Below are 15,073 nucleotides of genomic sequence, written 5' to 3'. Positions count from 1 at the left end.
ATCATTAACATTATTTAGATTGATGACTGTAAGATGATGAGAATGGTAATTGATCTTTTTTCCATGTGCTTAAGTGGTATCTGTATTGGTGGGAGGATAAATATACTTGACGGAACAGTGGAGGTGCGCACCGGTTGACACTGCCCTGTATAGAACGTTTAATTAAAAGATGATATGAATAGTTGATTTTAGAAGTCAGGACCAAAATTCCAGCAAGGCGGCAGCATTTGTTGGACAAAGTAAGGATTGGCCTGCTTGACTTGGCATATCTAAAAGTCTAAAATGGTCACTGTCATATCTTTGAAAAACTTGGCATATCTTAACGTCTAAATATAAAGGTCACTGGTATATCTTGGAAAACAGCAAATGCTCAATTACTGATGTACCTAAGGTCTATGATCATCTGGTGACTTCAAAATCTTTAATTTGGTGTTGACTCATGGCTGTAATGCCTACATTTAACAAAGGGCAAATTTAGTGACAGTACAATGGCTGGGGGGTTGTGTCCTATGCTTCAGCTTCTAGGGACATGCTGGATACTGCTGTGCTTGAATTTCTTGGGTTGCAATGGAAAATTAGTGGAAGAGGAAAAAAGGGCACTTTTAGAGCTGAGGGATTCCCTTAACTATCCCAATGGCTCTGCTTTAATTAATGAATGGGTTGGAGAAGACTATTGTGCATGGGCTGGTATTTTTTGTGGCAGTGATCCGAACAATGATTCGCGTGTTCTTGATATTTTTCTTACCAATAAAAGACAACTTGGACTTGGAATATGGAATCCTGATGCAAACTTGTTGACTCGTTTCACGCATCTTCAGTCTCTGTATGTATCTGGCAATGCTATTGGCAACTGGATCATGCCAGAAGGTATTCTTTTGACCAAAAAGTGCGTTCATTACCTGTATTCATGTTTCATTTGATCAAACCTACATGATGCTACAGCTTATCTCCCTCAGTATGTAGTAGTATAATTTGTACAAACGCTTACTGCTGTTAATATTTGTTTAACACAATGAGCACTTCCCCTTGAATCCTTAGATCTCTAAGATTTGTTGTTTTTTTAAAAGATTCTGCACCCATGGCCCTGATCTCCTTCACTTCTTCGCATGTTGGAGTATCACTTTTTAACAACTTAAACTTGCAGCATTATGCAAATTGCACAACCTGAAGGAATTGGATCTAAGTTTCAACCCTTTAAATGGTGATGCTCTGCCTCATTTTCAAGTATGTAGCCTCACATCTCTAGAACAGCTGTACCTTTCAGGGGTTTATCCTAGTTCCTCTTTACCACTTCTCAGAGGTTTGTTTTTTCTCAGTTGTAGATTCTTAATCAATCGTAGATGGTACATCAAAGTTTTTACCTTGGTTTCGTTGTAACACATTTTAATGAATTCATGTATCAGTGTGTGGACTAAAGAATATCCGGAGATTGGATCTAAGCAACAATAATCTTATGGATGATAGTATGCCACATTGCCTATTCAATGATCTTCCATACCTTGAAAGCCTTGACTTGTCCAGGAATAACCTCAAGAATTCCAATCACATTCTATCAGGTAATTTAAGTTGGATATTTCCTGTTGTTACATGCGCTGATCTTCTTCAAATTGTCATTGTCATTTTGATTTTCCTATTGTGAGAACATCTTTTAATATTAGTATTTCCATGTATAAATGGTTGCCTCCAGCTGAACAAACTGTTAATTGGTGGTAGACCCTCTCATTTGCTCTCCTCAACTGCCATCTTCTCGCTCAATACTCTTTTATTAAAGCATTTCTTAGTGAGTGTGTATGAAACACATATGAACTGACTACAATGTTGAAGTCAATGACATGATTCTCATTAACTAAATATAGCTTGTATAAATGAAATACATGTCACCAGGAAGGGAACTTGTGTCATCAGATGAAGACTGCAAGGATGAACTATTTTCTTGGTTGGCTAACTCCAACCTTGACCTACTCAAATTTCTTAAACTGGACAGGAGTGAGTTATGGAACCTTCCATAAGCCTGAGAATTTTTTTCCGATAAAAATACATAATAAACATGGTACAAGTGAAGTTCTAGCCTGTAGATTTCCCAATTTTCCCTAACAATCTTCATGCCAGCATAAAGCAAGGCACAAATAATTTATCCACTGTGTCGAGTTTTCAGAATTTTCCTATATATACGAAACTCGGTTTTACTCTGACTAGTGAACTTGACAAAAAACAACCCTCATATTGCTTCATGTATTTCTTGCATGCAGCTTTATGTAGACTGCGGAATCTCAAAAGGTTGGATTTGAGTTATAATTTTCTGGATGATGGAAGCGTACCATCCTGCCTATTTGAAAAGCACTCGCTGCTCGAAAGTTTAGATATTTCACATAATAATATCGGGGGTTCACCTGGTTTCGTTTCGGGTAATGCTGAAATTTTTAAAATTTCTTTCAATTCCTTTACTTTCAGTTCAATGATGAAATGGAATTCACTGAGCAGGCATCAGCACTAGCATGTCTTTTCTATCTATGAGACATGGTTCTCTGTCAGGTTTATGATCTTCTGATGAAGTCCTCAATAGAAATGTTCTACGCCTGGTTCTAGGATGAAAAAAACTTTGACAAAAGTTTCTACTATGCTTTCCATTTGTTGTTACAGAAATGTAAGGCTGCATACGGTAGATCTTTGTGGTCCGGCCCTTCCCCGCACTCTGCGTATAGCGGAAGCTTAGTGCACCGGGCTACCCTTTTTTCCATTTGTTATTCATCCATTGCTAGGGCAACTTTTGGATTTGAAAAGCCTAGTAATTTTATTTTTTTTTTGATAAAGAAGCCTAGTATTATTGTTTTCTAAATATGCTATTCTTATTTTCCCTTGCGAAAAAAACAACTTCTTGTCGATGACTCTTCCAATATTCTGTTTGAATCATCAGAATTGCAGTTATTTTCATGTTCTAACATGCCCTGAATTTAATCAACTTAATTGGGACATATTAGTCTCTAGTGTCAACTCTTTTGCTCGAGTCAAGAGGGGTTGTTCTGATGGTAAGCAACCTCCACTTCCAACCAAGAGGTTGTGAGTTCGAGTCTACCCAAGAGAGCAAGGTTGGAAGTTCTTGGAGGGAAGGATGCCGAGGGTCTATTTGGAAACAGCCTCTCTACCCCAGAGTAGGGGTAAGGTCTGCGTACACACTACCCTCCCCAGACCCCACTAAGTGGGATTATACAGGGTGGTTGTTGTTGTTGTCAACTCTTTTGCTCGTTGATATCATATTTTAATTTTGCAGTCTTTCGTGCAAAGAGCGTTTTAATTTCTGATGTGCCTTTTTGTCTAGTGAAGTTCTGGTCTCGGACTCACAGTCTGCCCAAATGGTAGAATCAACATTTTGCATCTTTAGTGTGACTGACAATCCTTTTTTGGTGGAGAATATCTACAAATTTTAGTTCAATTTCCTGATTCAAAAGGTTGAAGGTAAAAACCTAATTGTTGAGTTGAAAACTGACCTGCTCTTTTTTTTTTCTTTTTTCGGTACTCAGCTCCCCTCCCCCTTTTTGTCAAAAAAGAAAAAAAAAAGCAAAAACAAATGTGATGATCAATAATGTAATTAATCTGTCTTTTGCTCTAAAGCGGATCAAGAACATTGGACAAAGCTAATAGTTGGTGTCTTCCTTCGAATAATTATTCGGACAACTTGCTGAAATTTACTTCTGTCATGCCAGAATTTGAGCCAAAACCTGTATATATTTTCTGCATAACAATGTTAAATTTCTGCTGGATATTAACTACTTGTTACGCTTTTCAGGAATCTGTAAACTTAGGAACCTGCAGGTGTTAAATCTCCAGGATAACCTTATCCAAGGTGGACTTGATCCATGCTTTGGTGGAATGAGTTCCTTGGTTTCTTTAGATCTTTCTTTTAATTATTTTGAGGGGAGTGTTTCTTCTTCCATATGCAGCAACCTGACTTCACTCGAGACCCTCCTTCTTTCAGACAATCGGTTTGATGGACTTCTCCTGTTTTCAACTTTTGCTAACCTCTCCAACCTTGAATCCATTGATCTTTCATTTAACGAGTTCATAGTTGACACTGAAACTCCATCTTGGGTCCCATCTTTTCAACTCGTATCCCTTAACCTACGAAATACTAGACTAAACCAGAAATATGGCCACGTAATTCCAACTTTCCTTTCCAAACAACACAAGTTGAAGTCCCTGTCTTTGTCCTATAATGCCCTTCAAGGAAACGTTCCGTCCTGGTTGTTGTATAACAATACACTTCTTATGTTGTCTTTGAGAGGCAACCATCTGTATGGTGGAATTCCTGCATCTTTTCAGTTTCAAGCATCAAATCTTCTGATGCTTGATGTATCAGATAATTGCTTGGGCCGTACACTTCCCACTAACCTGCTCGAGTTATTTCCAGACTTACGCTATCTTAACCTGTCAAATAACGCCCTCGAAGGCATCCTTCCTTCATCTTTTGACCATCTGTCAAAGTTAGAGGTCCTGGACCTTTCTGACAACTTCCTGTGGGGAAAACTTCCTCCAACTTTAAGGCAGAATAACACTTCATTGGCACATTTAGTTATTTCAAACAACAACTTTCATGGGGAGGTTATGCCCCAATTTTCGAATATGTCAAATCTTGCATATTTACATCTTCAAAATGATGGATTTATTGGAGTCCTCCCTGATGCTATGTTTAACCTTCCTGTTCTGAAGGTCATGGACATTAGTGGGAATTATTTGTCAGGAAATATTCCAGATTATTTTCCTCGGTTTCCACATCTGGCCATACTTCTCTTGGCAAGAAACCGATTTCATGGGACAATTCCATTGTCTTTGTGCCAGATGCAAAAGCTTCATATTTTGGACATGTCTGCAAATTTACTCTCTGGGGTTTTACCTTCTTGCCTTGTTAACATAGCTGCGTGGATAAAGGAATCTGAAGTTATACTCCATTCCTTTATGTGGTTATCACCCTCATATACTAACTACAGAGTCAAAGTTCCTTTAACAACCAAGGGCAATACACTCTCTTACGAAGGCATCCCTCTCTCTCAAATGACTACACTTGATCTATCTATGAACCGTTTTACCGGTGAAATTCCATCACAACTGGGAGAACTTGCAGCCCTTCATTCATTGAACCTTTCTCACAACATCCTATCTAGCCATATTCCAGAATCTTTCAGGAACTTAATGAAACTGGAGAGTTTAGATCTTTCTTATAACCAGCTAGTGGGAAAAATCCCTCCTCGGTTGGCTCAACTTGATTCCCTTTCAACTCTAAATTTGGCTTTCAATCATTTATCAGGAAGAATCCCGTTTGGAAACAAATTTGTCACTTTTGCAGCATCTAGTTATAGAGGTAACAAGAAACTCTGTGGACTTCCATTGGAAAATGATTGTGTGCTCCCGAGGCCGCCTCAGCAGCATGAAGAAGAAGAAGAAGAGGACAAGGAAGGAATTGGTGAGAGTGACTTCTTTTTCTTCTCATGCATTGCTGTTGCTTATGTTGTGGGATTTTGGAGTGTCATTGCTCCTCTTCTTCTTAGTAGGAATTGGCGCAGGACATATTATGCTAAGGTTGATACTTGTATTGAATTGTGCAAGGAGAAGCTTCATCTTTTCTAAATCTTCTTGAAAACTTGTGTTTCTTGACATCTTTTATTGTGGGATATGAACTCTCAACTTGCTTTGATGAACACACTGTGGGATAGTTGCAGTGTTTTGTGAAAGAGTTCATAAGTTTGACGGGAAGTTGACTTCGGTGTTATCAAACTCCTATTATGGTTTAGAAACTTTGGATAGGTTCATTTAGTTTGTTGTGACTTGTGTGCAAAGTTTGGTTAAGATTGGCAAATAATGTTTTCTGAAACATCTTAGTAGCTAAAGGAAGAGATATCAACATTGCTAGTCGGTTAATTTAGATAATTGACATTATTTAAAAAATTGAAAGTTTCGCGTCTATTTTTAAATTTCATAGACGACAAGGTCTAGCAGTTGAAAACTGAAACTTAAATTATCTGTAAAACCATAGTTCAAAAGCATACTAAAATTTGTTTCGATCTTATTAAATCGTGAAAATGTCATGTTAAACGCACTATATCATAATCGAGACAGATCAATTATCAGTGCTGTTATGATTAAGATGACTTCTGAACCAAATTAAGATAATCTAAGAGCTCCGTAATTTGATTTTTGCTTAGTGTTTGGGAGTAATGTAGCCACATATAAGTTATAATCACAATAATTGTAGTCCGATTTCTTATCACAAGGACATTTAAATTGAGGTGGACAACATGATATATTATTATGGGTGTCAATGGATATTTAAAAATCGATTAAACTGACCGAACCGATTTTTAAGTTTCTGTTAATAAAATCTTAGGTTTTTATATAAACCTATAAGCGTACCGATAATTAGGGTAGGTTTTTGTTTTATCAGAATAATCAAAAAAATACTGAATCGTATTGAATAAATTTACATGTGAAAAATATATTTATATATTAAGTTTAAAAATAATAAAACATTAAAATTTTTATTGGGCCTTGGAATTATGAAAACGGTTACAAGCCAACAAGTAATTAAACTCAAAATCTCTAATTCCCAAACCGATTATGTTACTCCTATTAAAATTAAGTTATTTCCAGCATATTCACTAGCAAGTCACAAGATATTCTAGCGGTTATCAGGGGCGTATCTAAGTCTTAGGGTATGGGTTCACGTGGACCCATACTCCTCACCCTAAGCCATGTATAATAATGTTATATTTCTTGAAAATTTATTTAATTATATATGCGTGAACTCATGCTCAAAAACTCATATGGTGCAATAATCATTGAGTGCACCTCTACGAATGAAATTGGTGGTTCAAATTTCACTCTGGACGGTCTTGTTTTCGGCACAGACATGGGTGTATGTAAGTCTTAAGGTATGGGTTCACGTGAACCCGTACTCCTCACCCTAAACCATGTATAATAATGTTATATTTCTTGAAAATTACTTAATTATATGTGCGTGAACTCATGCTCAAAAACTCCTATGGTACAATAATCATTGGGTGCACATCTACAAATGAAATTGGTGGTTCAAATCCCACTTTGGACGGTCATGTTTTTGGCACAGAGTGTAGATATATACGTGAAAATCACTAAAAATTTAAAAAGAATAAAATTTTGAACCTATAATTTCAAAAGTGTAGTGAGTACAGGGTAGATACTAAAATTAAACTCGTCAAATATAAATTTTAAATCCGCATCTTCACAATAGTGCACACATCCTCTTGAAATTCTGGATCCGCCTATGAGTAGCAAACTACAATGTATTGAATATGTTTCTTTTCGTATGATTTATATTTATCTTTTTGAATATTTAATCTTCGACTTTATTCTTGTCCTAGCTTGGTTAATGTTTTTCCGCTTGTGTGATTTATATATATATATATATATTTTGTCTTTCCTTAGTTCTTTACACTACTATATAACAGTTGATGGATCTATACTCTAGCAATTTTTCATATTTTCTTAATTCATCAACCTTTAAACAGTAAAAATATCTAGAGAGTTTTACAAAGTCCTATAAAAGTATGTATGTTATTGCATTCTACTTCTACTAGTGACGTTTACATGATATTAACAAAATAACCAAAAATTAAACGAACCATACTGATACCAAAGAGTAACCGACATGATTTGAAAGGTTTTGAAAAGTCTAATTTTAGTTATACATAATAGAATAACCGGAAAATTAGTATGATACAAATGTTATAAAATAACCGGCCGAACTGAATCGTTGGCACCCCTATATATTATAGAGTATGATTAGTTACCTCACTAATAGTTCAATAAAAATAAAAATATGCGCTTTTTTAAAAAAAATTAAAAAATGAAAACTGCCAGCTATGTCTATTTATAAGTAGCTTATTACAAAAATTGGTCAATTCATTAAATATTATCACTATTAGCCAATTAGCTATTTATAGCCAAAAAAGGTCAAATCTTTATTTTCTTTTGAATGAGTATAAATAGAATAGATTAGGTACATCTTAAGGAGTTTGAATCTCAGTATTGGAATTATTTGGTGAGTTTTGCGGTAGTTTGAATTGAAAATCAAAGTAGAAGATGAAACATGAAAAAACAATAGTGTGTATAATATTGAGTATCATTTGTATATCACATATGTATCATATTTGTATCAAATGTGTATCACATGTATATCCATGTATACATGTGTGTGTGATATATACATGCGTGATATTTGTTTGATACATGTGTCGTAGAAGAATTTTTTGAACTCAATTTTAACTACGAATTTCGATATCAAATTAGTCCAAATCACGTCTAATCTTCCTCAAAATTTGTATGTTGACTCATTTATATGTTTTCAATGAATTTCAACCATACCCACTGAAAAAGATCTTTTTTTGCTTAAATTGTTGGTGTGTGTGTGTGTATATATATATTTGTATTTAATCACCTTGTTTGCTAACTCCTCCATGAAATTTTCTTTCCGTCTTGCATCTAATATTGTTAATCACCCGTAAAAATATGAAGGGAGATTCTTGTGTGCGATTCTTGGAGAGAAAGAACCTTATTTATTTGGGTTTTCAATTTTTATATGTGCTTGACTAGTTTTGTTAAGTTTATGATTAATAGTTTAGGAACTTATTTTGAATATTTATATAAGATTCTCATTAAAAAAAAGCTGTTGGCTTAATTTTAATTAATTAGGGCAGAAATTATTTCTAAAAAGTACTTTACAGGTCAGAGGTTGAAAAGGTCTTCCCCAAGTTTTGGGATAACTTTAACTCCAATAGCGTTGACCCCGTGCTCTCCAAGGCACTGGTCAGTAGACCGAGTCCGCGACGTAAATGAGTTGCAACTTGAATTAAATTGGGGGTTGTTCTTTATTTTTGTCCGTTTATGGGTAATTTGCTGGTTTAACACACGATTTATAATATAATATTGATTTCCAGTTCATTCAGGATCGAATGTGATCCTAGATAGTAGAGCATGAAAATCAAGGATTATGGTAGAAGGTTAATAGATAGTCCTTATTTTGATTTTACTATCTGCTCTCTCTTCTTCTTATCATTATTATTATTCTGCTATTTTCTTATTCTTCAATTTTATACTACAGTTGTTTTTTTACATTGATTATCTTTATTATTTTTATTGTTAATTTTTTGTAATTTTCAAATTTATTTTGAAAATATTTTTCTTGAGCCGATGGTTTATTGAGAATAGTCTCTCTACCTTACATAATATAGAGTGTTTAAGCTTGTGTATACCCCATCCTCCATATATCACGCTTGAAGGATTGTTGTTGTAGCTGTAGGTCGCTCGTTGTTTCAGCGACTTACATGACTTTTTGTTAGAACTAGTATATAAAGTTAAAAGTTAAAAGTTAAATACTTAAAAGAAAAATAACTTCAGCCTATAAACTAGGGAACTCACCAAATAATTATATTCTACAAAAAAATTTAGCTTGTGAATAAGAGCTTCACTAGCAATAAAGCCAATTAACCTACCAGCAAGGGTTGCGGTAGAGTGGTAAATACTCATTCATCCTTAACCAGAGGTCTTGTGCTCGAGTCCCTAGGTATGAAGTCGCTTTTGTTAGGGAGGGCTTTACCCCCTTGTGGCACTTTCAGGCGCAAATCCGGATTTAGTCGGGCCCAAAAGTGGATACTGAACACCGGGTCTGAAATCAAAAAAAAAGCCGATTAACCTTAATCCTGACCCACTTTCCCATCAACAAGATGAAGAATTTATTTAACGTAGATTAAGGTGGAGAGCATTAAAAAATGGAGAATCTTTACAATGAGTGTTGACCAAGAGTTTAACTTGCTCAACACTTATCTCAATACACTATAAATAGTCTCCTGTCCTCCATTTTCTGATATAAGTGATTCAAATCCTTCAAATCACAGACAAGAAAAAGAGAAACTGAAAACAGGTCCAAGAATGGAATCAAAACTACAAGAATTCCAGTTACTGATCAACATGAACAGGGCAACTTGGTACTCCATAATTCTAGCAGTGCTACTAAATACTACTGCTGTATTATACTTGAATTGTCTTCTTGAGAAGATAAGGCAAATACTAAGAGATGAAGCTGAAAATGAGCTACTTCCACGTCTGTCCGGAAGCATAGTTACCTTAACGATCAAATATCTGAATTTCTGCATTGCCAAGATGTTGCAGTTCAGACACCTTGCGCCACTTCAAACTGCACCTTCCACTATTATGTCACTGCTTTTCTGGGTTGCGTTAACTCGATCAGTTTCTTCATTGTATTCTTGAATCTGTGTTGTATACCCTCTAATAAATCCTCATCTGTACAATAGTATTAGAGATGAAAATCTCAAGCCAGTTTTTCGGTTCTGATCCTTGACTTCTATTTTAAGAGTTTCCAAACTCCATATGCCAAAATCAACTAAAAGAGGCCAGTTAAAGTATTTCCACTGTGGCAGTATCATACTCGCACGAGTTTAGAGTCCGGGGCATGACACCCACCCTCGAGAATATCGAGGCCATTGTATTGGGAAAAATCAAGTTATTACATCGAGTTAATTATGTGCTGATATGTCATGACACGTGGATCAACAAAGGAATGACAGTTGGCGAAGAATATATAGTTGAAGAGGCGCGAGCTTTAACAGGCACGGACAAAGATCTAAGAAAACCAGAAGGAATGGGTGCTCGAACCTCTTGATAATTTGAAGAAGCATCGGGAGAATGAACCTAAATAACAAAAGAGTATAGATACGTATTATTGGTAATTAATGAGCATTAATTACGGAAAACGTTATAGAATCTGTACCGAAACAGTTACGATTGTCAATTATAACGTTACATTAAATGTCATTAATTGTCCATAATAACTCCATTATGGAAGGAGAGAAACGTATTACTTAAAAATAGCTATAAAAGATGAGGAATGAGCATTTGTAAGGACACGAAAATACTATTGGAATATACTGATTTACTTTATTTTTTATCCAGCTATTATTTACATCAATTATTCTTATATCTATTTGATTATCAGTAACCCGAGTTCTTCTAAAAACAAGCTTTAATCAAAAACCTTATTTTTGGTTGAACAAATTGATTCTGTTACCGAAAATCTGATAATCATCTGCTTTCCAAATCGACTCTTTTATCAAAAATAATCATGTCGAATGTCAACGATAATAACCAACACAATTTACCACTCCAAGAAGACCCACAACATCAACTGAACGAACAAGATGACAGAACCCCACCTCCTTCGCCACAACATTCTCAGCGGCAGTCACGAGAGGGGACTCCTAATAGATCTGAATCGAATGAAAATAACTGACTTGCAAATGATCAAGCTATCGATGAAGCTCTTAAAAAATTAATTGCTTAACAGGTCAACAACGCTCTCCAGGCTTTTGCCAGCCAGCCGCCGGTTGCACCGCCAACACCAACTCCAAATAACAACATTTTGGAAAACCCTCGTTCTAGACTCGTTAACTCAGGCAGTGGTGGAACTCCCAGCAAGTCTCGTGATGGAGAACCAGGTAACATAGTTAATTCTGATTTACAAAATTTAGTATTAACTTTACAGAAACAGCTCAATGAGCAGAGCGACCGCATAGAGCAAATACCTGAAGTACCGCATGTAATCAAGGGAATAGATATAGACAAATATTCACAACAACCTTGGAAGCCAAGTGCTGCTCCTCTACCAATTTCGAAGAAATTCAAGATGCCCGATATTCCGAAATACGATGGAACAACTGATCCACGAGACAGCGTAACTGCATTCACAACCGGTGTAAAGGGCAACGACTTGACCAAATAAGAAATTGAATCAGTATTGGTCAAAAAATTCGGAGAAACACTCACTAAGGGAGCATTAACATGGTACTATCTTTTACCCAAAAATTCTATAGATTCTTTTCCTGAGCTTGCAGATTCATTTATCAAAGCACACTCGGGAGCTCAAACAGTCGAAAAAAGAATGGAGGATATTTTCAAATAAAGCAAGGAGATTCGGAGCTGCTCAGAGAATTCGTAGATAGATTCCAGCGTGAGAGGATGATGCTGCCACGCGTACCTGATAACTGGGCAGCTATGGCGTTTGCCAGTAATCTAAATGAGAAAAGTTCAGAAGCCACGAGACGACTCAAGGGAAGTCTACGTGAATTTCCAGCAACAACTTGGAATGATGTTTACAACAGATACAGCACGAAGCTGCGGATAGAAGAAGATACCATCACTCAGTCTCAAAAAGAGGAGAGGGTAAGTTCAAGACGTGCTGAAACCGAAAAAAAAGGTCCGATAAAAACAGGTACGAGCCCTACATGGGACCAACAAGAAGAGATTCGCGTTCAAAGTAGGATAACTCAAGGTATGATCATAGATCAAGAGATAGAGAGTCAGGTTCATCATCAAGGTTCGGAAAAGAGCGAAATGCACGAGAGACGCGAGATGATGATAGAGGCTCGAAGGCGAAAATTGGCGGTTACAATTTTAATGTTAGCACATCAGAGTTAGTAGCAGTATTAAGAAGCATGGGAGATAAGGTACGATGGCCAAAGGAAATGAGGTCAAACCCGAATAGGCGAAATCCTGATTTTTGGTGCGAGTTTCATAATGATCATGGTCACAAAACGACGGATTGTAGATTGTTGCAAGGTGAAGTTGAACATTTGCTAAAGCAAGGGTATCTAACCGAATTGTTCAGTAAAAAGGGTAAGCAACCGTATATGAAGAACAAGAAGGAGCCCCCTAAACCCCCTTCATCAAAGAGGACAGTTAATGTCATAAGCGGAGGAGAAGAAATTAATGGCGTAACATATATGGCAGCTAAGAAGGTTTTGAAAATTACAGTCACATATGGTAAGCGAGTTTGACAGGTTTTGGAAGAAGAAAATATTACATTTGATGATGCAAATGCAGACGGCGCCAAAAAGTGATCGCAACCAACTCGACGCTACACTAAGGTAGGAAGAGCGGGTCACAATAGCTTTTACCTGATATAAGGGCCGGGATCGATTTCCTCAGGGAGCTAGTAGTGGAGTTGGATTGTCTGTCTATCCTAGAGATGTGTTTGTACTCCTAATGTCACTTCAAACATTTTTGAGTTTTCGAATTATAACTATTTTTATAAAACTATTGATTAACTCTAAATTATGCTACCAGAATAGTGCTAAGTTATATCTAATGGGAAGAAGGGCACTAGGGTCGTGACACTACCTAGGTGGCTAATTGACGGGTAGATGTTACTAAGATCCGATTGACATAATTGGGGCTTATGCTATAACCGTTGCACAATTTTACCCACTCTCACACCTCTCGGTAGAGAGAGTGATTTTGCCCAATTGACTCTCTCGAGACCAAATGGGTAGGCAAATTAGACCAAGCAACTAGGGTTCAAGTAGGGTAATTACTCTCTCGAGGTTTAACCCGTTAATTGGAACTATCATTTCTCATGAGTCCATCCCAATTCCTTGTTGGGTTAATTTTGGGGCCATAGACTCTCTTTCTTAAGAAGAATTAAGCCCACAAGGCTTGAATCAGTGTTTGCAACTACCAATTCTAGATTAAAATATAAAACCAACCCAAATAGCAAACACCCATAGTCAATCTCATACTAGATGGCAACACCCGTCAATTACCCACACTAGGGTTGATCCACAACCCTAGCTAATGGGTTTAGCTACTCATGCTAGATAAAGAAATTGAAGAAATAGATGAAGAACTAAGCATATTAATTAATTGCTAAAATTACTCTACAAGAATCTGTTGTAAATGTAAAGCAAAAGTGCCAAAAATGGCTACAGAAGTCGGTCTCACGAGCGCAGCTATCAACTGATATGTCTGAATACCTAAAAATGGTAAAATATTCTATTTATACTAGGCTGGAAAAACTGGATAAAAATACCCCTGCGGGGTCAGTGCGGGCCGCATAAAATGGACCGCGGCCGCGAAGGGAGCTGGTGCGGTCCGCGCACTCACGACCGCGGACCACATGGCTTTGGCTTTGAAAACTTCATCTCTCTGAATCTCATGACCACGGACCGCACAAAAGAGTAGTGCGGCCGCAGAGCCTTTACCGCGGACCGCGAGATGTGTACCGTGGCCACGCTTCTTCTAGCCTGAATCACCAACTTTCTGAACCACCTAGTGCAGCCGCATTCCATTTTGCATTGTCCGCACTAGGCCTTCTTTTCTTAGATTCCTTGGTCTTTGATACTCGAGCAGGTTTCACTCCTTTTTGAGCCAATCTTTGACATTTCGTCACTTTGTCGATCAAACCTGCAATCAAGCATAACTTGTAAGCCTTTTAGGACTATTTTGTAACAATATATGATCAAAGCATAGGCAAGTAGGGGCATAAAATATGTTAAAATCCTAAATTATCACTAACCCCGCACAGTGATGCACTGGTAATATCTTTACTTGTACATGACACTAATGTGAAACGAGTTTTGATTGATCCAGGTAGCTCCGTGAATATCATTCTGCTAAGAGTGGTAAACAAAATGCAAGCTGAAGATAAGTTGATACCCAAGGCACACACCTTATCTGGTTTTGACAACTCGAGCGTCATAACAAAAGGGGAGATAATACTCACCACATTCGCAGAAGGAGTTGTCAAAGACACGAAATTTCAGGTGGTAGAAATGGACATGGCTTACAATATGATTCTCGGTATACCATGGATTCACGAAATGGATGTTGTTCTATCTACCATGCATCAAGTTATTAAATTCCCTTCACAATAGGGAATACGGCAAATTTGTGGTGACCGGCAAGCGTCTAGGAGCATTAATTCTGTAGAAGATTCAAGCACAAAATACAAAGAGAAATAGCAATCATAGAATCTAGTTGAGGATGCTGCAACACAAGCCTCAACTGAGCACGGGTGAACAGATGTAGGCTCGAGACCCGATACCATCCAATAGCCAGAGGAAAATGAAAACGTCAAAACAACGATTGAGGAATTGGAAGCTGTATTACTATTTGCACCTGGCCTGAAAGGAAAGTCTACATTGGGGGAAACCTAAGCCAAGAAATGAAAGGTAAGTTGACTGAATTTTTGAAAACT

The 15,073-nt window shown here is 37.0% G+C and overlaps 2 protein-coding genes across 3 annotated transcripts; both read left to right on the top strand.

Annotated features, from left to right (window-relative positions):
• Nucleotides 1-380: 380 nt before the first annotated feature.
• LOC104233930 (receptor-like protein 56) lies at nt 381-5,805 on the top strand. Of its 2 annotated transcripts, XM_009787390.2 has the most exons (5): nt 381-867; nt 1,145-1,300; nt 1,404-1,556; nt 2,250-2,405; nt 3,785-5,805. In XM_009787390.2, the coding sequence occupies exons 1-5, from the start codon at nt 489-491 to the stop codon at nt 5,617-5,619; spliced, it is 2,679 nt and encodes an 892-aa protein (XP_009785692.1). In that variant the 5' UTR covers nt 381-488; the 3' UTR covers nt 5,620-5,805. The 2 variants fall into 2 exon arrangements, with proteins under 2 accessions (XP_009785692.1, XP_009785693.1); XM_009787391.2 differs by lacking the exon at nt 2,250-2,405.
• A 6,288-nt stretch (nt 5,806-12,093) lies between these two features.
• Nucleotides 12,094-14,750, top strand: LOC138875532 (uncharacterized). The gene is made up of 3 exons (XM_070154369.1): nt 12,094-12,497; nt 12,647-12,861; nt 14,467-14,750. The coding sequence occupies exons 1-3, from the start codon at nt 12,094-12,096 to the stop codon at nt 14,748-14,750; spliced, it is 903 nt and encodes a 300-aa protein (XP_070010470.1).
• The last annotated feature ends 323 nt before the right edge of the window (nt 14,751-15,073 follow it).

The sequence above is a fragment of the Nicotiana sylvestris genome, chromosome 1 (genome assembly GCF_000393655.2).
Source record: "Nicotiana sylvestris chromosome 1, ASM39365v2, whole genome shotgun sequence".
Taxonomy (NCBI): Eukaryota; Viridiplantae; Streptophyta; class Magnoliopsida; order Solanales; family Solanaceae; genus Nicotiana; species Nicotiana sylvestris.
This window is presented reverse-complemented; position numbering and strand designations above follow the sequence as displayed.